This window comes from Dendrobium catenatum, unplaced genomic scaffold, assembly GCF_001605985.2.
Source record: "Dendrobium catenatum unplaced genomic scaffold, ASM160598v2 fragScaff_scaffold_1221, whole genome shotgun sequence".
NCBI classification, from domain to species: Eukaryota; Viridiplantae; Streptophyta; class Magnoliopsida; order Asparagales; family Orchidaceae; genus Dendrobium; species Dendrobium catenatum.
In genome coordinates this window covers 1,301,032-1,325,661 of record NW_021319683.1, presented here as the reverse complement: position 1 = coordinate 1,325,661, position 24,630 = coordinate 1,301,032, and the positions used below count along the sequence as shown (strand labels likewise).

General features: G+C 35.9%; 1 protein-coding gene across 5 annotated transcripts; it reads right to left on the bottom strand.

The window, feature by feature from the left end:
- Positions 1-1,164: 1,164 nt before the first annotated feature.
- LOC110108448 (guanosine nucleotide diphosphate dissociation inhibitor At5g09550) lies at positions 1,165-20,149 on the bottom strand. 5 transcript variants are annotated; one of them, XR_003702296.1, is made up of 14 exons: positions 19,892-20,149; positions 16,980-17,042; positions 16,760-16,843; positions 14,571-14,678; positions 14,293-14,465; positions 7,773-7,884; positions 4,477-4,557; positions 4,336-4,398; positions 3,857-3,958; positions 3,587-3,711; positions 3,035-3,245; positions 2,826-2,900; positions 1,407-1,521; positions 1,165-1,296 (listed from the first exon to the last, which is right to left on the bottom strand). XR_003702296.1 is itself a non-coding variant. In XM_020839089.2 (13 exons), exons 1-13 carry the CDS (start codon positions 19,976-19,978, stop codon positions 1,468-1,470), a joined length of 1,338 nt encoding a protein of 445 aa, XP_020694748.1. In that variant the 5' UTR covers positions 19,979-20,149; the 3' UTR covers positions 1,165-1,467. The 5 variants fall into 5 exon arrangements, 4 of the variants coding, with proteins under 4 accessions (XP_020694748.1, XP_028555077.1, XP_020694750.1 ...); XM_020839089.2 differs by having other exon boundaries at positions 1,165-1,521; XM_028699244.1 differs by lacking the exons at positions 16,760-16,843; positions 16,980-17,042 and adding exons at positions 15,055-15,138; positions 15,271-15,333 and having other exon boundaries at positions 1,165-1,521; positions 19,892-20,148.
- Between the last annotated feature and the right edge of the window lie 4,481 nt (positions 20,150-24,630).

The following is a 24,630-nucleotide window of genomic DNA, read 5'->3' as shown; positions in this document are numbered from 1 at the left end:
GCGATGTGATATTGAAAGTGTGCTAAATAAAGCATTTACCAACGAGGACAAAAATGTTGAGATTGTTAGTATTTTTTTATCACTAGTTGTATCTCTTTATATTTCTTAATGATTATTATATATATCAGAAGTTTATGTGCTTATATAGTTTATGTGATCCTTTTGTGATATAACAAAGAGTTGTTCAGACTTTTTTTATATAAAACTTGTTTGATGGCTTTTATCTTATCTCAAGTTAGATGGTGAAAAAATGTTTCATGGCTTTTATCTTATCTCAAGTTAGATGGTGAAAAAATGTTTAAGTGAACTCACTCGACTCGAGCGAATTTGATAAGCATCTTGACATATCCGAAGTTGTTAGTTAAAGTATTGCTTGATGAGATTTAACATGTATGGAAGATGTCAGATTAAATCCTTTTGGGATTAATCATCTAGTGATTGAGATACAATGAAAATTGTTTACTTCTTAAATTAAAGATAAAATATTAAATTTCATTGTTTGTTTGAGAATGTCGTCATGATCTTTTTTGAAGAAGATAATGCTAGTAATGAGCGAATAACATATCACTGCATTATATAAGATAATACACGATTCCCTAATATAACTTAAGGATATTTTTTTATTTAATTTTTTTTATAATATAACTTAGGGATATAAGAGTTACATAACATTCAATATAGAGGGGGTACATAAATACATGGACTACATGACACTCAACTCAGAAAGCATACAGGATATAAGACAAGTAGTATATCACCTGCTAATAATATTTGCGAAGATTTTCAATGTTTCAAGTTTGATGTAACAATTTTCTGTCGACATCCTTTAACTTGAAAGTTTCAGGCTTGACTATGACTGCTACAAAATAAGAAACTTTCCAAAGATGAGAGAGTTTGTTACGTTGGAGGCCCTTTCCAGCTACCTTAATGCTACGCAGAACTAAGTCTCCAATAGAGGAATCTCATAATGAAACTTGTTACATAGTTAATTTTGCAACTAGGCCAGGTCCCGTGATTTTTCCCACTCTGCAGCTATGTTGGTTGGGAACTTTTGTTATCAATCAAGAGGTTTTGGGATCCAGCCTTGCGCAAGTGATTTGTGTCTAAACCCTAAACTCTTAATCCTAAACCCCCCAAAAAAAAAAATACTGATGGTCGAACAAAGCATGAAAAGGTTGGCAGTATGATAATTATTCAAAGTACAGAGTTTAAATCCGCATTGCATCCTCCATTTAAACACAAATTGAAGCAATTGCATCCTTATTGTTACAGTTGTAAACTTTATGGAACAAATAACTGCCATATAAGCACAAGAATTTCATAAGAGACAGAAGCTAATTGCTGTCTTGAACAAATGAGGTTTCGATCAGGAGAAATTTGAATATAATTTTCTGAAATGAACTCACAGTATTCAAACAAAGAGTTCACAGAATTCCATCACTCGACCATCAAAGGTATTCATGTATTTTACTCTTCAGCTGCAGCACTGGCTGCGCTGAGATCTACAGACAAATCAAGCTCCTGCATCATGAATAAGTTCAGTTGGTGAGCGGATAGATTAGTAGATGATAGTTTTTAAAAATAATCTAAACTATTACTTGTAATGTACATTCTGCATGCTAAATAAATATACTTTTGATGGGACAAAATCTTAAATATAAAATGGCCTGCTAAGAAAAAAACGTAATAATCTACGATGATATAATTTGATAGATTAACATGCTAAATAAGCGAGGGAACAGTTGAAAAATAGAAAAAAATTTAAAGTAGTTCTCTAAGGGTCTATTTGGGATAACTTTTTCATTGTTTTACTTTTCAAACAACAATCATAATTTCATTTGGCTACTAATTTTTTTGTTGATTTCTGATAGGAAATACTTGAGTTCTCAAGTATTCCTAACCCAAACCAGTAAAAATACAGCAGCCAACTGCTGTTCACAGCAGCAAAACAGCAGAAATTTAGCAAAAACGCAGCAGGAAATAGGGAAATGAGGAGAAAAACACAAGATTAGGCTTGTATTTCACTAGAAATCAAAGAAAATAGCAAGGATACAATTTGTTCTTCAATCCGAGAGGAAGAACAACTCTCCAACGATCTCCGGCAAAGCCAAGAGCCCAAGCACACAAACCCTAGATCTCAAATAGAATTCAAATTCCAGATAACTCTAAATTCCTCCAAAATGCCTAATTAAAGACAAAGGAATAATTCAAATTGCCTAAATAGCCCCTAGTTCAAAAAATTTCCCTCCTAAACTTGCATTGAGCCCATGGTGGGCTCCACAAGGCTTCCGCCCCCCTTACTGGGGTTCCGCCTGGGTCTTTCTCCGTCTGGAGTAGACCCGGACCGGTCCCTCCTGGACCGGTCCAGCCGGCCCGGGCCCGGCCCAGCCGGCCCTTCCTGGGCCGGCCTAACAATTTCTCACTGTTTTTCAAAAATTTCTGCGGTGGAAAATTATTTTTTTACAACCATAATAGCGAAGTTGTTTTGCACAACAACTTCACAACCAAATTTATAAAACGTTTCAGCCATCCCAAATGAACTCTAAATATTCATATTTGAGCAATTTAATTATAAAATATGACATTTCTTGAATTTGGACCCATGAATATATAAAATTGATCACAAATGATTCAAGATCAATTTTGAATCCTAATTTCAGTTAATTTCTAGTTGAAGGATTATTTGGGATCAATTTTGGTAGTTCAGAAATTAAATTGTAGTAGTACTCTTAGGGTAAATTGGTCATAAACAAATGGTGGAGGGACATTTTTGGGCTCTCTCTCTTGTTAAGAAAATGCATCAGATAGTCTAATGTGAACAGTACCTTCCCGGTTATCTTTCTGTACATGGATATCACATCTTGAACGGTTGATTCAAAATGGGTTGTTGCATCATAGCTCTGCAGGAAATTGTTATATATTATTACAGCTAATTAAAGTAATTCCCAAACAATGTCGAAAAGCAAATAATAGACATTTGGAGGATAGAGATAAGAATATAACAAAGAAATGAATAATTTAGCTCATACTTAACTGTTGAAATGAAGCAACTATCCTTCTGACTATTATTCACTGGCTCATATCTATCATATATATCAAAAAAGGTTTCATCTACAGGTCCAAGCAGATCCATTCCAGGTTTCAATTCAACCTCAGGTCGGTCGGTCTCAGCTTCAGTTGAAACAAATGCAATATATTTTCCCTCTGGAGCTATGTTATGAGAATAAGAACAGCAGAAAACGTACCTGGCACCAGCAGTATTAATGGAGGTGTAAGATGAGGAGTTTCTGATTTATTTGTTTAAGGAACACTGCATATTTAAACAAGTACCCACACACACCACTATACACTATAGACTTGCTTATCCATTCCATTTCTTTTTTAAGCTATTGGTACAGGAGACGCTACTATTCCAATCCATCTAACATCTCTTCAAAACATAGAATGAAAAAAAAATAACCTCTCAACCTTTTAAGCGCAAAGCCAAAATGAACAAGTAGATATAAAAACTTTAAAACCTCCCAGGCTCTCACCCTCGCAAGTAACATAAATTAGAAGTTAAATGACAGAAATTTACATAACATACATGTCAGATTTGCGGCCCAATTGTTTCTGTGGAAGAATGATCTGCACTGAGTCTGAATTATTGGTATCTGTAATGGGATGACTCATTATGCAAATAGCACGTGTTACTCTTCCAACTTTTTTCACCTGTTAAAATTATTTTATTTTAATTCCGACCCGCATAGTAGAATAAAAGCTTGTTGCTATTGTTGTTATTGTTAAACGATTTCTTGCACAAGTTACCAAATGAAAAATTAAATCTTGCAAATAGTTTGGATTCAAAGATGTTTACCTTGTCAGGCAAGTAGGAAGGATCACAGACAACCTTTTTACACTTTGCAGTCTCTCCTTCAGATGTAACTCCATATGCTTTTCCATTTTGGTCAAACTCAACCTATAATCAAACGAAGCATATATGGATGGAGCTTGTAGCATAAAAGACTATAATACTTTGTGACTAAAATTTTTTTCTATTTAAACTTAGTCTAAATGGTCGTTCACATGGGGCGAGTTTTAATCCAAAAATTAGGCAAATTTCCTAATAACGAGTGAAAGAACACAAATAAGAAAAAAGTTTTACAAGTAGACTGAAGCTTTGTTTGGGACGGCTTTTTTACTGCATCTTAAAGCAACGTTTTAGCATAAAAAATTTAATTTTTGTATTAAAAAACTGCTTTAAGAAGCAGTAAGAAAGCCGTCCAAAACGAAACGTGAGATGACTGGGTTGAACTAGGAAATAATATAATCTTCGGAATGATATCGAGTTCGGACCTTGCATTCTGGTTTGTTGAGCATATAGGTGCCACCATAAACAGCACTAAGACGAGCAAAACCCTGGATACAAGATTCTAAGATATTCAAAGACTTAAAGAATTAAATCAAAAATGGGAACAACAATAGTTGGGAACAAACCTGTGGTAGTTCTCCAAGCCCATATTGAGGGTAAATATAAGGAGATCCACCTTGAAAGCGTGCAAGTGAATCTGCATATAGCTGTTCAAGAAAACTTGGGAATGATAATCACTATAAACATTGCAAAAAAATGGCCAAATTTATATCAAGCAACAATGACAGTTTTGTAGTTGTCTGACCACAGATATTAAAACAAACTTTCGGACTTTAGTTATAAGTGGTGCTTAGTTTGCAAGTCCTGTACTAATGAATAAAATAGGATTTGTTTTCTGTTTCTACTGCAATTAGGGCTGAAAATTTAATGCATAAAGTAGAGATCGCTCTAAAATTGTATCATTTTTAAGCTCTTGTCAGAATAATGAGCTGATTAATGAGTCATAATTGGCTCAAATCTGATGCGGTGGATCGACCGGAAACGGACCTACTTGAATGTTTTCCCAATCCAGGGAATAAACACAATCACAAAGCTTCAAAGCTTTAAAAAGAGATAATATTTATTGATTATGTTTCCTACTACAACCTTCTATATATAAGCCAAACATGAGAACTTTCTACAAAGAAGTATAAAATTAGATCTACTATTCCTAAGGAAAACTATAACTAAAATGTTCCGCATCATTCTCCCCTTGTGTCAAAATAGCTCGACTCCGTCGTGGCGCGGTGTTTGATCCAGGAATCCATTTTCTACACCTACCTCCCTTTTGATACCACGCCTCGACGGAGTCGAGCTCTTTTGACGTAAGGGGAGAATGATGCGGATCATTTTAGTTATAATTTTCCTTAGGAATAGTAGATCTAGTTTTATACTTGTTTCTAGAAACTTCTCATGTTGGCTTACATATAGAAGGTTGTAGTATGAAACATAATTAATTAATATTATCACTTTTTAAAGCTTTGAAGCTTTGTGATTGTGTGTTTATTCCCTGGATTGGGAAAACATTCAAGAAGGTTTGTTTTCCAGTCGATCCACTGCATCAAAATCAAACTTGTTTGAAATGTGCTAGCTTTATGATGGAACGAACCATGTATGAATACATATCTGAGTATATGATTATTTACTCTAACATGCATGCATGTATAATGATGTATGTATATATGCAGTATTGAAATATCTTTCAATATAAAATCAAATTTGTTTTTGTCTCGGATCGAATAACAAGCTTCTTCTAGCTTGAAAATTTGTACCATGATTTACTTGAATCACTAGTGAGATTCACAGATGACTAAAGGTATTTTTACATTTACTTCGATTGAGCTGAGGCTTCCAATTCTTAGTATCATAGCCTATAGGTAGAGGAAACTCATTTTGAGATTTAATTGTAGGCCTATGAGCTAATATTATGCAGGAATTAAATTTTCTCGAAATGAAATTTTGCATTTCTTTTACTTCAAACTAAACATCAGTATTTTTAAAATACCTACATAATACTTTAAACCCTATTTACTTCAAACCAAACAGTCCCATAAATTTATTGTAGGCTTGTTACCACCATTTACCAAATATACTATAAATTCTTTCTCCATTAAATTAATTATTAAGTTCAATATAATAAAAATAAAATAAAAACAAATAAAAACCATTACCACATGGGTAGTGAATTGTCCACATGGCATGTAAGTTGTGGTCCACATCGTAACTTCGTCTGATTTACAAATTTAAAAATATTCCTAACACCCCAACGGCACAGACTTTTTCATTAATTTTAATGGGATGGTCCACAATAATGTCTAATGATAGTTAATTTTTTTTCTATCACAATCTATTTTATATGCAGCATTTTACAATTTTTGCTGCTTATATCGAGGGTTTAACATTATTTAACTATCACTTGATGTCTTCAAACAAGTAATTCGGTTTTGGAATTCTTTAAAGGAAAGAATCCTTCAACATTTTGGCTCTCTTCATGTGTTCATTGAACATGTTCTTGAAGATGAACCTTTAAATCAAGCGGACCACAACATCACATCCCCATATATGAAGGAGATTATAAAAGAATGGGATTTGCAGATGGTTAAAGCAATACGATAGGTACACAAGACTAATCAACTGAAATTGTGGCCATATGAAACGATTGTCATATTCATAATCACCAAGGGATGAACTCAAGGATTTCATTAAGTGGTAATCTATCATTTTTTTTTTGGTGTCATCCTTGTGTTAAAGCACAGAAATGGAACTCCTAATAGATGGTCGCCGTCTCTATTGGATTAACTTAGTAGTCTAACCTTGATGACAAAATTGTTATGAGAGAGGGAATAATGATGTGAATATATCAATTTAGTAGTTAATGGTAGATTAATTAGAATGAATACTTAGCTTAGTGCATTTTAGGTACCCCCATTTGGGGAAGATGAGATACATAAACTCAATTAATAAGTTCCCCCATCTCTCTCGTGCTGGTTAAGTTTGGGGCAGCAGTTTGTGTGGCTCTCGCTTCGGGCCCCCCAAAACATCTGCACAAAGGTAGCATTCCCATTTGCTCTCATTTGTTAAAAGGTAAAGAGCGACTACTCGTGGGTCTGCCCAATGACCACTAGCCACCATATTGAGACCTTGCCACCATGCTAGGAACATTTGTGGCATTCCAAACTCACAATTGATGCTAACATATGGGTGAACTTGTGTTGAATGGTACACTAATGCAAAAGAAAAAAAAAATCAATTACAAAGCTCGCACTTGTTTGATGCCAAACTCCCCACGTTCCGTAAATACCGTTCAAATCCCGCATTACCGCGTACATGTTCGAAGTCATGCTCCGCACGAATTGCCTCTGAACCTACTTGTTAAAACTCCCCTCGACGATCCGAAAAAGAAAAAAGAAAAGAGGTTGTCCGCAGAGAGGCCAAGGCACGAATTTTTGGAGCCCAGAACTTGACAATATCCACTAAAAGGCAATATGGTCTTAGTATCTCTGGCATTTCAGTGACACTAGAACATGTCCGATTAACGCACATTTAGGTAAGGGATTTTTAACCATCCAGGTAATGTCTGGGGATTTTATACTCTCTCACCGTTCAACACCATAATCTGAAAGTTATAGTTATGATTTGTTCAAGAATATTGATTATTAAAGGCTAAAACCTGCAATAAAACTATAATCAAATCATCTACATCCTCCCAAAAAAAAAAGAACTCCAGCAGCCCCATGATCAACGGAGTCTGGAAGAGAAATGCTATTAAAAAAAATCAAGAGCTTATGTCATTATCTTCAAGTCTTCAAATAATATAAACTACCGCAACAAGAAATTAATGTTCATTTTCCAAGAATTGGTAAATTGTTAATTCATATTTTACCTTCATTCTCTTTACTGTGTCAATGGCAGGCTTGTCCAGGTAATCATCATTCGTGTGAAGTGCCAAAGCATGCCCGATAAAGTCAACTGTGTTGTCATCTAGCCCATATTTCCTACAAAATGAAGCACATTTTACAAAAAAACTCATTATGGGAATTATATCTTTAAGAGAAAAAAAAGGGGTAACATATGATTCATTATAGGATTGGACGCCTAGCTTTAAAGCCATATAAAATTAAATAAAACATGAAGCCTTTCGATCATATAGATATTGATGGTTAAAATTTTCAACTAATACCAAAAATTAAGAATTTACTTTGATCATTACAAAATTTCTTCACGTAATTCCTTTCAAGGGAAATTTCAATTTAATACTTTTCCAAGTATCATTTATTTGTTTAAAGATCAATCTACTTCTACTATCGAACTATTATAAATAATTCCTCTTCATAGGTCAAATGCATTTCAGCAAAAGATGTATGAAATTGTTGAAAATCAAAATAAAATGTCTCATTTTCTTTCATATTAGTATCCATATCCTCTGAAAACTATATCTAATATCAGATTCTAACTTTTACAATCCAAATAACGGACATGTAAACATTGGTCAAGAGATGTAGATCTTTTTGGTGAACGTTCAAAAACAAATTAATAAATAGGAATAAAGGCCAAGCTCGGTGTTATCTTAGGTAAATAAAACTATATAATGCACGTAGTTTTTGTAGAAACTCATGTGATGTATAAAGAAGTATTCATCTACTAGCATATGAAATCAGAGAAGGTAATTTCAGTAAACATGTTTTCTGTATATCTACACAGTAAATACAATAGTGAACTTATATCTAAAGGCTAAAAGAAGAGAAAATGCTAGGCTTCCCTTGGTAGTTACATAAAGCAGTAAAAGAGTCAACCAAAACAGAGTAGTGGAAGCCACCTGTATGCAGAAATACAGAGAATATTCTGCTGGAAGTTATTCGGCTGTATGGCTTAATGTAGTAAGACTGTAAGAGTGTTATTATCAGCTCCCCTCAAGTTGATGGAAGGTACAACCATCAACTTGTCGCGAAGGAGTGAGAGTCTTTGAGTATAGAGAGATTTAGTAAAGATGTCTGCTATCTAGTCCGTGGAAGAAACATGCTTGACAGTGATGTGATGAGCTTGAACGCAGTCCTGGATCAAATGATGATCTATCTCGATATGCTTTGTTCTAGCGTGGAAGATGGGTTTGGAAGCTATGTACATGGCAGAGATATTGTCGCAGTAAAGAGAAGTGGACTGAAGTGGTATGGAGAAATCTGCGTAGAGACGACGAACCCAAATAAGATCAACAGCTGCTACGGAAAGAGATTTGTACTCGGCTTCACTCTATGAGTGAGCGACGATGGATTGTTTATTGACTGACCAGGAAATTAGAGCATTGCCAAGAAAGATACAGAAACCCGTGGTAGACTTCCTATCTTGAATATCACTAGCCCAATCAGTGTCGGCAAATGTTGAAAGTGTAAGATTAGATCGGGGAAGGAAAAGACCAAAATTGAGTGTCCCTTTGAGGTAATGTAAGATTCGTTTCATTAGTTGGAAATGGCCAAGCAATGGTTGATGCATATGTTGGCATAGCTTGTTAACGGCAAAGGCGATGTCTGGCCGAGTGTTCGTATGATACTGAAGAGACCCTGCGATCTGGCGAAATGAAGTAGGTTGGCTGCAGGGAACTTGTAGTTGCAAATCCGTCAGCCATTTAGAAGGCAAAGGAGTAGAAAGAGTTTGGACTCAACTATGCCGACACCTTTAGCCCTGTTGCCAAAATGACAATCATCTGTGTCCTACTAACTATAGCCCTCCATATGAATTGGTCACTACATCAACTCGATGTGTCTAACGCATTCCTACATGGCCCTCTAGAAGACACCATTTACATGACTCAACCCAAAGGCTTCGAAGATACTCATTATCTCAACCATGTTTGTCTACCTAAGAAGGCTATCTATGGGCTCAAACAAGCTCCCAGGCAATAGTTTCACACCTTCTCCAACCATCTAGCGTCTCTCGGCTTTCTCCCAAGCAAGGCCAATTCCTCTCTCTTCATCCTTACTTCTCCCATTCACTCCACATATCTTTTTATCTACATGGATGACATCCTCCTCAGCGGCTCTTCTACCACTCATCTCAAACAAAACATACACAATCTCCAATCCACCTCCTTTATGAAAAACCTCAGCAATCCTTCTACTTTCTTAGGAATTGAGATCACTAAGCATTATGAATCTCTGTTTCTATCTCAAGCAACCTACACTACTTCCTTTCTTAATAAAGTTGGCTATTTATCATGCAAACCAACCCTCAATCCCACCTCCACCAACTGCTCGACCTCTCCACAATCAGCTGCCACTTCTTTTTCCCCCACACTGTATCGTCATCTAACCTGCTCCCTACAATATCTCACTATTAATTGCCCCGATATTGCCCATGTTGTTAACCAATTGTGCCAACAGATGCACGATCCAGCTCCGGTTCACTCTCAATGGCTTAAGCACCTGCTTCGATATCTCAAAGGAACGATCAACTACGGCCTCCCAATCACAAAGGGTTCTCTTCTCCTCAGCTCATACGTTGATTTTGATTGGGCCAACGATATTCACACTCGCCAATCTACTACAGGTCACTGTTTGTTCCTAAGCTCCACTCTCATATCCTGGAAAGTAAAGAAGAAGCCCACTATAGCCCGCTCTTCCACTGAAGCAGAGTATCAAGCTCTTGTCGTAGTAGTAGCTGACATTGTCTGGCTTCAGCATCTTCTTCAAGACTTCCACTTTCCAGTCACCAAGCCAACTACACTTCACTGTGACAACCAGTCCGCCATTGTGTTGGCCAACAATCATGTATTCCAGACACACACAAAGCACATTAAGATAGACTATCATTTCATTCGGGAACAAATTCAAGCGAAACACATCACCTTACTTCCTATTGCCTCACAAGAACAACCTGCCGACATTCTCACCAAGCATCGATCTCACAGTCAGTTTCAATATCTGCGGACCAAACTCATGGTTCAGCAGTCACCACCATGTGTTTGAGGGGGGATAATACTCATAAAGTAACAGCACATGTGGAGCAGCATCAACAAATTAGAACCATTAGTCTATAACAAGCTGATTCATCTTAATCGTACACATGCAAAGGGTAAAACAATATACTGCACCCATTGTACAGAGCTAGCTCTATATATTTACCTCCTGTGTAAAGCACAAGATGACTTGATAATACAAAATGATCATTTCACTTTCTTTCTATTTTCGGTAATCTCATCTGTAAAGACAAAGCTACTTTACAGCTTTTACAATATTGATAGATCTGTCTAAATAATATCAACTTGTGTATCTTATATATGTTTGTGATCAGGTGTTCTCATTTTCTTAACTTGATTTTTTGTTTAATTTTTTATTAGGGGGCGACCATGCATGGCACTTCTCGACCGAGTCTCCGAGAGACAGTTGAACGAGCGATTCATGAATGCAGCCGGGTCAGACGAGCCAATAACTCAAACGCATTCGGTCAGTTTTTTGAGCAAGAATCACAGCGTGACCTTACCTTCACCATGATACGGACTCCATGCCCCCGATGAGGCTGTTTCGAACTTGGTTCAGTTCAACTCCAGCAATTCTTTTGATAGGCATTCAATTTCCTCATTTTTTCTGGACTAATTCGAGCTTTCAAACTTGGGCCAGTTCCTCATTTATTTTATCAATGTGGTATGACAAAGCCCATCTTAGACTGTTCGTAGTAGTGAACGGGGAGCTACGGCTGATCGAAAAGTGAAGATAGGCGCATAGTTCAGTGATCTATCCACGAAAAAGGGAACTCACAGAGGTAACGATCCGCATAGCACAATTCTTCTTGTTTTTGGGTTGGTTTGCCCAGGTGACTGATCCTGCCATAATGTACTCCTACCTATTCTATTGCACCGGAAACCGAAGTCGAACCTACATATGATGATCTTCATGCGTGAAGGGAGGAAAGAAAGGGCGGTCTAAGTGAACCTTGTTAGCTTTCTCTGTCCAAGAAGCTATTGCAAGGAAGTTTCCGTCGGCATCCTATCTTAATGCCTCTTGACGGGGGGAATGCAATTTGTTTAGCTTGATGTCCATTCAATGAAGAAAGATGCATTTCCATTCATCTGGGGGCTAAGCGATCTGCCGAAGCTGTGGGATGTAAAAATGCATCGATAGGGGAGCGTCCGCCTTAGAGGAAAGCACCCGCGCAAGCAGGTGTGGACGAAGCAGAAGCGAGAATGTCGGCTTGGGTAACGCACCCAAAAAACCAAACTCTATCTTATGTAAAGTTGTCAGAGTACGATTAACCTCTGGATATGAAATCACTGCTTATATACCTAGTATTGGCCAAGAATAAGCGGCCACCCAGGAATGACGGGCCAAGCGGCACAAGCTATTAAAGCGGGCAGGCATTTCTATTTTCTATAGTAGTGTTAGCTGTGCAAACCAAGCAAAGCACACGAACAGCTAGGCTGACAAGGTCGCCGACTACTACTAAGAACCTAACAGAGCTTGATGTGACTATGGGCCGAACCAAAACAAAAGACTTTTTTTTTTCTCTCCACATGGACTAATCCACCTACTCGACTTCTTGAATTCATATTTCAAGCAAGACGTGTATCTACTCCAATGATACTATTGTTCCGGACCATTATGGGCAAAGATCCGGGTAAGATATGCATTTCCTCGGGAATGAAAAAAATATATATCTACTTTCATTTGGTATTTCAGACTAAATTCTTTTGCTCCTCGATACTCAGACTTCAAGACAGAGGGCCGTGAGCTGCTTTTAGCACAGCCGGGATTTATTAAGGTAGTTGTTCAACCGAGGGAAAGAAACATTCAATCCTAGGGACCATGGAGAAAGAGGAAGCTGTTCCCTGGTGCCCTTCGTTGATTACCTTGGCTTTTATATCATGATACAGAGAAGACATAAGCTTTTCTATTATATGTGCCTTTGAGTCATCCGAAAGCATACTGGTTCCGCCGACAGGGCTTAGTAAAAACCCAACCTTTACCAAATATTGGTAAATAAGATAAGACCAATACCCCTTTTGGGCCGGTTGGCCTAGAGAGATCTTTCGTATCAAAACAAGAGAGTACCCCCTTTAACGGAGAAGGGTAGGCGCTAGTGAAGAATTCTCTATGCTACGCACCTTTCACTCGGGTTGGAGCAAAACTTGATGAACATTGGCTTGAAAGCTTACTAAAAGATGGCCAAGTTTCCAACTTCTTCAAGTTACATAGGATCAAATCTAGGCCACTAAAAAGGTAAGGCGCTAGCTTGGAGGCAGGTTCGACCGAAAGGAGCTATGTTCTATGGTTTGACGTTGTTCCGGTCAAGGTGATTGAGTGGTGTGAATCAAGGGTGGATGTTTCATTCCATCAAACATGTCTGTCATGTTTGCAATACCTGGAGATACCAGCTACTAGTCTGAGATTCACTGCAGGCATTCATCAGTCACACATCCACGAGATCTACATATTTTGGTTGACCCTTTGTCACTTTTATGATCATGTGGATGCCGGAGAATCCACGAAAAGAAACTGTGAGGGAGAGGGAAGCTTGTCTTCACTGCACATGAAGTTGTGGGACGAATAGAATGCCCTGTTAGAATCAGAGTCGGAGAGACCCACGAGACTTTCTTTTGTCCCGGCAGGCTCTAGCGCAAGAGCAATGCGAACAGCTTCTTCTCAAGCAGGGGAAACAAAGGTGCGTAGCAATGCTTCAATGAATGTGTTTGCGTCCTCATCTTATAGTACATAGTAGATAGTGTATTCATTTCTAATAAGAAATAGGGCATTCAGGGTGGGCTAACAATTCTTACTCATTTCACATCACCACTCAGTTCATCTTCATTTAGTATTTTTCTCTTTCCCCTTTCTTCATTTAATTTGCTTTCTTCTTCAAATCTTAGCAGGGTATAAATCTACCTAATGCAGGGATCGCCTGCTAGGCCGAGTGTTCGCCCACTTCAGAGCCTTCGCCTTTAGAGAACAAAATCAGAGTGATGATTGATGCAGTCAGTCAGTGCCCTCGATTGTTCCATTTCCCTTGTTATGTTTTGCTCACTTGCTCAAAGCATTGGATGTCCACATATGCCTTGATGGATGATGAAGAAGCCCCCCTTGCCTTAGTTGACTCTCCCATCTATTCAATCTCTCTTTTCTCTTCTTTCAGTTTGTTCTCTCATAGCTTTTGGACGATACTCAGACTCACTTAGGTAGCTTATTTTACTGGTGTGGCATTTCTGCAAATCCATTTTGATTTTTTTACATGTCTTGAATGCTATTCCTAGCTGAAAATTGATTGGCAATTTGTATATGCTCACTTACTTTTCTAATATAATAACCCAAAAATAACATAAAAATTTGTGTTAATTGCACAATTAAAAACTAAAGTAAAAGAAAAATACAAGAGGGAAAGAGTGCTGCACAAAAAAAAGAAAGCAAAGAAAATATGCATACGCAAAAACTTCTCTAGTTGTGACTTTGTTGAGGTCTAGTCCTTCATGAGATTTGGGATCATTCTCATCATAATCTTGAACATAAATGAACAGCTTTCGAGCACGGCGTTTCTCAAAGAGCCCCATAAGAGTGGATTTTAGTGCTTCAACATCTGTAGCAGGCACTTTATAAATCTGAAATCAGAACACATGGAAATATGAATAATATAGATATAAGGAAATGATCCTACATAGATAGAACTAAAGGTCCAAAAAGAAAGGAAAATTCTACCGACTTACCTTCCCCTTATTGTAAACAAAACTTCCATCAACAGCCTTGAAGTTAAGATATTTCGTCACACTCGTGTGGATGAGCACACGGACTAGAGCACCGTTAGCCATCATAAACTACAAAATCACACAAGCAAAACCTTCCGTTAGAGGCACTAACAAAACATCATGAAAACAGAGAAATAGGTTCATAAGCAAGATATAAGATCTAAACAACACAGATAATTTCATAAAAACTAAGTTATAAATCATAAAAAGACAAAGAAGATAACTGAAATAAGAAGAAATGAATCTAATGGTAATGTCATTGAGTATCCACTACAATGCACTGAAACTAATGCAAATGAGGAAAAAAAAGCTCAACATAATGACTAAGCAAGTTAAAACTTCGAACTATATAATGTAAAAGCATAAGGTAAAGAATTAATCTAATTCTAACAGCTATTTACTTAATTGAACTGAGCATATAGCGGGACAGAAACTGTCAGCAAACCTTAGGGACCATGTCAACATTGTAATCCTTGGTTGAGCCCAGACTTTCAGGAGGTTTTTCATCACCTCTAAATCGCTTCCAGAGCTATCATAGACAAGGCACAAAATTTTAAGAAATTTTGCCAAGATTCTGCATTCATAACTTCACATTGTCTTGAAAACATAATCATTCTTGCCAATAAAAGTACCAAAAATGCAAATTAGAAAAAAAAAAAACCTGAACTAGATTAAGTGATGTTGATTCTCCACCATAGTAATCATTCCTATCCATGTGAAGAACCTACACCCAGAAATTAAACCAAAATTCAGGATCTTAGCAACATCATAATCCAAAAAAAAAAATCTCTCATTCAAAAATGTCTTGCAAAGCTGTGTGTAGTATATCAATAAAACCAACTTTCAAAGCTGTGCATTAGCATAATTCAACAATTCAGGATCTTATCAATGCCTAACATGTATAAAAAAAGGGAACCCATTCCTTGTCTAACACAAGCCAAGCCATCAAGAACGCTAAGTATATTAGGAGTATGGAACAAGGTTTCTCAGTTGAGGTCAATATAATACTGCATATATTTAAGTCCCCATAGAAATGCTACTATTTGCATATCGATCAAATGAGGAAGATTACTTCAGCTGTTGGTTTTTTTGTCTCTAAAATTCTAGAAAAAGAAGATCTTGCCCTTTCCTCCTTAATGGCTAATAAACGAAGCAATAAGTGAAAATCAAGCATGGAAGAACCTCCTCCTCATCTCAATATGATTTTCCTCCCGGCATCCGAGCTATGGCGTCTCCCCGTGGTCCATGAAAGTTGAGCTCGCCCACCACAAAGAACGCCAAGGACCTCGTTTCTAAATGCATTTCTTTCTCCCATTCGGACTTCGACTCCCTTGACGCCATGAATCGTCTCCTTCTGAAGGGCAACTGTGGCCATCATAACCTCCTGAAGCTGCCTGCAACAGCTCATCGGCTACCCGTCTCCGCCGGCGTCACTGCCTCGAGAGTATTCCAATTTTAATTATAGAATAAATCGGATTTCTAGAAGCCAATTTGATTTCAATTTTGAAATTTATTTTTAAATTACTAATATTTTTAATTTTAACTGATTTCAGAAGTTTAAACATAAATTTAACAAAAATCAATAGAATTATTTAATGAAATTTTATTATAATTCTTTTTTACTCATCAAAATCCTTTTATTATTATATAGTAAGGAGTTGGATTTTCAAGTTTTGATCCAGATAATTAAGTAATGTTAATAGGGCAATAACAATTAGGCGATGGCAACTTGATGACAATTGATAGTAGTCAGAAGATCATTATCAAGTAACAATAGTTGGTGTTAGTGGTTGGGATATCATAGTCGGACGATAATGATCAATAGATTGTAATCAAGCGATAATGATTAGACGTTGTTGGTCATTCAATGGAGATTGTTGGCAACAACTGTTGACGTCTATCATAATTAAAAAGACAAAGAAGATAACTGAAATAAGAAGAAATGAATCTAATGGTAATGTCATTGAGTATCCACTACAATGCACTGAAACTAATGCAAATGAGGAAAAAAAAGCTCAACATAATGACTAAGCAAGTTAAAACTTCGAACTATATAATGTAAAAGCATAAGGTAAAGAATTAATCTAATTCTAACAGCTATTTACTTAATCGATTTGAGCATATAGAGGGACAGAAACTGTGCAGCAAACCTTAGGGACCATGTCAACATTGTAATCCTTGGTTGAGCCCAGACTTTCAGGAGGTTTTTCATCACCTCTAAATCGCTTCCAGAGCTATCATAGACAAGGCACAAAATTTTAAGAAATTTTGCCAAGATTCTGCATTCATAACTTCACATTGTCTTGAAAACATAATCATTCTTGCCTATAAATGTACCAAAGATGCAAATTAGAAAAAAAAAAAAAAAACCTGAACTAGATTAAGCGATGTTGATTCTCCACCATAGTAATCATTCCTATCCATGTGAAGAACCTACACCCAGAAATTAAACCAAAATTCAGGATCTTAGCAACAGCATAATCCAAAAAAGTCTCTCATTCAAAAATGTCTTGCAAAGCTGTGTATAGGATATCAATAAAACCAACTTTCAAAGCTGTGCATTAGCATAATTCAATAATTCAGGATTTTATCATTGCCTAACATGTATTAAAAAAGGGAACCCATTCCTTATCTAACACAAGCCATCAAGGAGGAAGATTACTTCAGCTGAGGTCAATATACTAAGCATATATTTAAGTCCCCATAGAAATGCTACTATTTGCATATCGATCAAAGGAGGAAGATTACTTCAGCTGTTGGTTTTTTTGTCTCTAAAATTCTAGAAAAAGAAGCTCTTGCCCTTTCCTCCTTAATGGCTAATAAACGAAGCAATAAGTGAAAATCAAAGCATGGAAGAACCTCCTCCTCATCTCAATATGAATTTCCTCCCGGCATCCGAGCTATGGCGTCTCCCCGTGGTCCATGAAAGTTGAGCTCGCTCACCACGGAGAACGCCAAGGACCTCGTTTCTAAATGCATTTCTTTCTCCCATTCGGACTTCGACTCCCTTGACGCCATGAATCGTCTCCTTCTGAAGGGCAACTGTGGCCATCATAACCTCTTGAAGCTGCCTGCTACAGCTCGTCGGCTACCCGTCTCCGCCGGCGTCACCGCCTCGAGAGTATTCCAATTTTAATTATAGAATAAATCGGAGTTCTAGAAGCCAATTTGATTTCAATTTTGAAATTTATTTTTAAATTACTTTTTTTTTTTAATATTAACTGATTTCAGAAGTTTAAACATAAATTTAACAAAAATCAATAGAATTATGTAATGAAATTTCATTATAATTCTTTTTTACTCATCAAAATCCTTTTATTATTATATAATAAGGAGTTGGATTTTCAAGTTTTGATCCAGATAATTAAGCAATGTTAATAGGGCAATAACAATTAGGCGATGGCAACTTGATGATTAAAGTTGGGCGACAACGGAAATGAGATTATAGTTAAGTGATGCTAGCTGAGAAATTATAATCAATTGATAGTAGTCAAAAGATCATTATCAAGTAACAATAGTTGGTGTTAGTGGTTGGGATATCATAGTCGAGCGATAATGACCAATAGATTGTAATCAAGCGACAATGATTAGACGTTGTTGGTCATTCAATGGAGATTGTTGGCAACAACTGTTGACGTCTATCATAATGTAAAGTTCTCTTCAACTCTGAGTTTAAGTTTAGCTCTAAGCTCCATCTCATTTTTCCTATGGAGAATGAGAATCTGTTCATAATTTTATATAGTAGCATTATAATAAATTTAGTCAATATCTCAAAATATTCCATCAAATAGTCTATGTTGATTCATTTGATTATCAATATTTTCCATCAATATTTATATATCTTAATAACATTAGAATTGGGTGATCATTAACTCATTTGATTTCTCTCATTGATGCGCTTAATTTGATTATAAGCACGCATGATTTGGAGAATGATTAATCATTCAATTGATATCCTTAAGTAACCAGCCACATAAGTGTTTGATTTAGGGTCATTTGGACATGAATTTGATCAATTTATGTATCATTGGATTCATCTCATTGCTCAATTTGATAATAATAAGTTTGCTGAAATCAAAATTTGAATGATCCTAAATTTAATTATGACATTTTTCAATATAAGGATTTCATCGAGATTTATACGTGATCACACATCATTTATCTCCTATTTTTAAATATGTATTTTCTAAAAAATATGTATTGAGTCTTCAAAAAAGTTTACATCACTAAAACAATTTAAAAAAATTTGCATGGTGCGACCAATCCTTAGATGTCAACAAGGATCTCCCCTTAAGATCTTTAATCAAATAAACTCTCCTTGTCATATTTTGCCCTCTTTTGAATTTTACACATTAATTGGAGTAAAAATTATAATAATTGTTGCTTGAAACTCTTACGATTACATGAAATTGATTGCGGAGGCTTTACTTTTTTTTCTCGTGTATATATATATATGCCTCAATTGTGAAATGATCTTGAGGAAAATCATTTTAAAAAACAGTAAGAAAATCAACAGAAACAAAGTCTAAGTTGACAACATTGAGAAATGATCTTGAGGACCTAAAAATGCTGAAATAGACTTATTTGAGCAACAAATTTGGTCCAAAATAGGCTGAGGCAGACTTGCCCACTAGTAAGCCGGCCAGCTTTGGTTTGCCATTGTGAGCTCTGGTCCTCGTGCTAGACAGGAAAGCCTACATTTCTTTTTTTATGCTTACTTAGGCCATCTCCAGCAGAATTTTTTTTTTTCTCATTTTTAACTTAAAAATATACTAATAGTCACATCAAATAATAACTTTTTTTTGGACATTTAAAAATTTTTTTGGGACATTTTAAAGATGAAAAAAAAAATGAAAAAGAAGAAAGAATTGATTCTTTTTCATTTTTTTTATATTTATTTTTAATCATATATTTATATTTATCAATTTTTCTGATTTAAAAAAAAATATGTTTATGAACAACGCGACTCCAAAATTGGCATTGCACTGTTCCCGTCACGAGAATGCTACTAAAACTCAACATTCGGGTGGAGCTGATGAGTGATGTCGAACGGCAAATACTTGTTTAGCGTTCGATAGTAGATGTACTTAAAATGTTTAATTAAATATTTACTAAAATGTTTTGTTTAAAATATTTCAACTAATTTAAGTATCTAAAATAAAAACTTTTTCCCTAATTTCATCAACGAAATCAGATGTTAATTACACTCTTACGTGATCGCTAAAACTCCGTTATAATTCCATTATTTCCTGCTCTATTCAGAGAAAGGAGGAAGAAGGAACCTTCAGGCCATCAACGGAGAGGAGACCACTGAGGATGCATTCCTTCAGGCCTGTTCCGAGCACGATGACGTCGTATTCCTCATCCATTTCTGCAGCTCGCAAAGGAAATATGGAGCCAGAAGGCTTGAAGCGGATCAAACAGTAAAGAGAAAAGAGAGATCGAGAGGAAGGAGATGAAGTCGATAAGATGAAAGGAAGTTAATTAGTTCCCTAAACTATTGATGGAGAAGGAAGCAGCGCGAACAAACTCATCCGATTCGCGCGGGGAGGAATTGGCCGCCTGCTACGCAAGGCGGGGAAACATTATTATAGGGCATTTTTTGTTCATTGTTTTTTTTTTTTTAATTATTTAAGCTTTTTTGTGTTAGGTTTCTTATTTCAAATATTTTTTACTAAAAAAAAGCTGTCCAAGTGGAATAATTATTAGGTCCGGACATTTGACGTAGCTCTACATCCAAACACTAATAACATGCCGCCACGTTCTCTTACTCTTTACTATGCGGCCCGACAACCCGACCCAGACCGGAACCCGGTGTTGCTATGTTCAGGTCTTGCTAGGTATTGCTCGGTATTGCTAGGTATTGCTCGGTATTACTAGGTATTATTTGACAATAACGAGAAATACCGCTCTATCAAGACCAATACCTAGAAATACGGAGCAATACCTAGCAAAATCGGGGTTTGCTAGATATTGCTAGATATTGGTCTTGACAGATTGATATTTCTCGTTATTGCCGACCAATACCGACCAATACCGAGCAATACCTAGCAATACCTAGCAATATTCCGGTCTGCAAAAATCAGCTAATACGTAGTAATATCGGGTCCGGGTCTTCAGGCCACGCGGTAAAGAGTAAGAGCACGTGGCGACATGTTATTGACGTCCGGATGTAGAGCTACGTCAGGTGTCCGGACCTAATAATTATTCGTCCAAGTGAGAGCTTAAATTGGCTTAAGAATATAATTAGAGTTTCATTAATTTAATGAAATAAAGCGATATGATAGTTATAATATAATATAATTTTTAAATTTGTAGCCCTAATACTATTTTTCTTATAAAATAGCATGAAGACATTAAGTTGTCTTGAATCATATTCACTTCACCTTTTATTGGTCGACCAATAAATTGATGAAATCCTAATGATAGGTTATTAGAAAATCCACTTTATCGATATGAATCTCGAGATAATATTCGATTGAATTGAAAATTATCAATAATAAATTCAAGATATATGAACGTCAATTCCGATAAATTTATAGTAGAATTGAATATCATGATGATATGAGTACATTGACCGACAAATAATCCAATTTGAGTCAAAATGAACTCAAATTAAGACTTGAAGCATATTTGAAATTTTTTTAATATTGATTAAAGGATTAAATGGTCTCTAAATATTACACGCTTATAATCAAATCATATGACTCAATGAGTAAATATAACGAGCACAATATCATTCAATTCTGACATCATTAAGATTCTTGAATGTTGGATAAATGATATATGATCAAGCGGGTCAATATGAACCGTCTGATGGAATGATTTAGATTTTGACTAAATTTACCAAAATGCCCCTTTTAAAATTCTATAAATATGATTTCAGTTTTTGCAAGAGTGAAATTCGAGAGTTACAAGAGCTTAAAAACTCTATTGCATTTTTCAATGGCCACCGTCAAAGACCACCTTCATTAATAATATTCCACTCTTATCATTTGACTATATATAATTAACATCTAACTTTGTATTTTAGCTTTAACCATCTATTTGCAGATGCCCAATTTCTTGAGTCATTGTAATTTGAATCAAATAATTATTATGAGCTATGTATCATCTCAACTTCTTCAACTATGAGAAATTAAGGGTTGTTCTTATATTCCATTGTATAATGGATTATTACAATCAGGCCAAGTTTCCTAACTTTTTCCATGTAAAATTATTATCTTTCACAACTTTATCTATGTGCACTATATTTTTATACAAAATTAAAATATAAAATACATACTCTATTGATGCAAAAAATTTTGCACCTTACAATGACAAAATTGATTATAGTTATTATATTGTGACAATGCAGAACATTGATGTGTTGTATGATAAGATAAGTATTATTGTTGTTATAATTTTTTTTTATGATATTCACTTATAAAGCTATCCAAATTAGTGATTCAATAGTAATATTTGTTAATAGCATTATATCTATTCAATAAAGTGTCATAAGTTTTTTTGCTAATATTTATTGTCATATGACCAATTATTTATCAGTTTTTTATGTTCATTAGATTTCATTTGGGATGACTTTCTTACTACTTTTTAAAGAACTTTTTAGTACAGAAATTTTAATTTTTATACTAAATAGCTTCTTTAATAAGTAGTAATAAAACCGTCACAAACGAAGCCTTTTTTTAGGGGAAACTCATGGAGAGGCCTACGGGTTAATATAAAAAATTAGAATAAGGTCTTTAAAGGGACCTCAAGCTTACTATTGCTCAAAAGAGCTACAAAAAGAAAACCAAAAAATTCTACGAGATCGAGGTCCCTACTAACAAAAAGTACAAGAAATCCTAGAAACATGCTACGGTGCACAAGACTGAGCACCCAAAAAAGATCAGAGATCCAAAAAAACATCAACCCGATCCAGCTTCCCTTCGAAGATGCGATCAATATACTCACCTGCAAAATTGGGAAACTGCAACATAAAATATAACAACGAAGGGATATGAGAAAATAAAAACAAATTAGGAGATAACAATAGTTATAATTGCAAAGAATAGTCCAATTATCCATCTAGATAGAATTCAAAATAGTACAAGAACCAAGCTAGTAGCTCAAAATCCCAAGCAGATATCCATAGAAAATGAAGGCCAGTAAAGTATGGACCATGGAAACCAGAACACCAAACCAAAAGACAGCATAAGAGAAAATATTCTCCAACCAGAAATCAAGAAGGCAATAGACAACCACAAAGTAAACCCAGCAGCAGAAGGCCCCAAGACCAGACACCAGACCCCAAAGAGAAAATCCAAAGAAACAAAAATACACTAACCAAAGGCTAAAAGCACTAGAAGCAAACCAGTACCTAACTAAGCAACACAGGCAAAAAACCCTCAGCCAGATCACAGAAAACATCCTACTGAAGAACCCCCTCCCGCCACTAAAATAGCAGCACCCCGAGAGGTTCAGCCTAAACCACCAGCTAACCGAGAGACAACAACAAGAAACATCACCAAACCAACGGAAACCAATGTGAAACCCCTAGGAAACCATAAAAAGAACGTCAGAGAACCACCTCTGAGCAACCACAATCCACAAGCATGCACCTGCCAAAACAGCCAAAAGAAAACCACCCAAAAACAGATAGCACCCTCCCAACCATAACAGGGACAAACCAAAGAATAGCCCTCTAGGACAAAAACCATCCCAAACCAACCAACCAAAAAGGAAATAAAAAAACCACAACCCCTAGACAACAACCAACAGGAGACAACCCAAAAAGCATTAAGGAATAACATAAGGAAAACTAATATCAACCAAACTTAAGAGGCCTCTAATATGAAGAGGAAAATTAGAAACATGAATATCCTCGCAGGAATCCAATTCCAACCCCCAGTTGGCAATGGTACAAGCACACATATTATCAACCCCCTGAATAACAGAAAAGGAGCAATTGAACATAGTCAATTAATGATTAATATCCCTCCTCATGTAAAAACAAAGCACACTAAAGGAAAATCGCATGTTACAGGCGGACCAAATTCATCGAAAAATGCCCAAAATCCATAAAAAATTAGAATTTCTGGCGAATTTCCATCGGATTTTTGTCGATGGTAAGGCGTGTGTCGTAAAAGTTATACCGTCACAAATAGGCCACCAGAAATATTTCCGGCGGACTTCCGGCGGAATTATTCCACTGTTATAGTTTCCAGCGAACTATTTTGCTCCATAAATAAAAAAGAAAAAAAAGCATAAAACTGGTGGAAGAGTTAACAATATTTAATTTTATTTAATTTAATAATTACTTATTAATTATTCTTTAATTAATTTTATAATATCTAATTTAAATAATTTTATTTGATAATAAATTATTTAACTTAATTTAGCAAAATAATTAATTATAGTCATGTTTAGAAAAATAATAATTTTGGTCTGAAATTTCGTCGGAAATAAATTCACCAAAAAATGAATAAGAAAATCAGTCGGAGTAACATCAGAAAATCTGTCGGAAATGCTTCGCAGTTAATCCATAGGAATTTGTGATAAATTTTTTTTTTCGCCGAAAATTCTGTCGGAATTGACCTATTTTCATGTAGTGGCGCAGCAAGAGAAACCAAATCCTGCCTCAAGGAAGAAACCTGATAGTAACAGCGAGAGCCCAGCTCAAGCACAATATTCATGAAATGAAGAGAAAACCAAAGTTTTAACCCATATAAGATCGTAAAGATGATGCCTCATTAACAGCAGAGTTGTAAAAGGGACCACCAAAACCCATAATGCCTTTACCATTAGAATCTCTGATGATACCACCACCACCCACCCTAGTATTAATACTAACAACATCCACGTTAAGCTTAAGAAAATTAACCAGAGGTTTCCTCCAAGAGATATATTTAGGGGCATTGATGATACCATCCCCAACCAAATCAATACCCAAATTAGCCGCATCATTGCCCAAAATTTTAAAATTCTTAACTGACAATAACTTAGCCGAGAACATGGCCACAATCTTATCTTTAATTCTCTG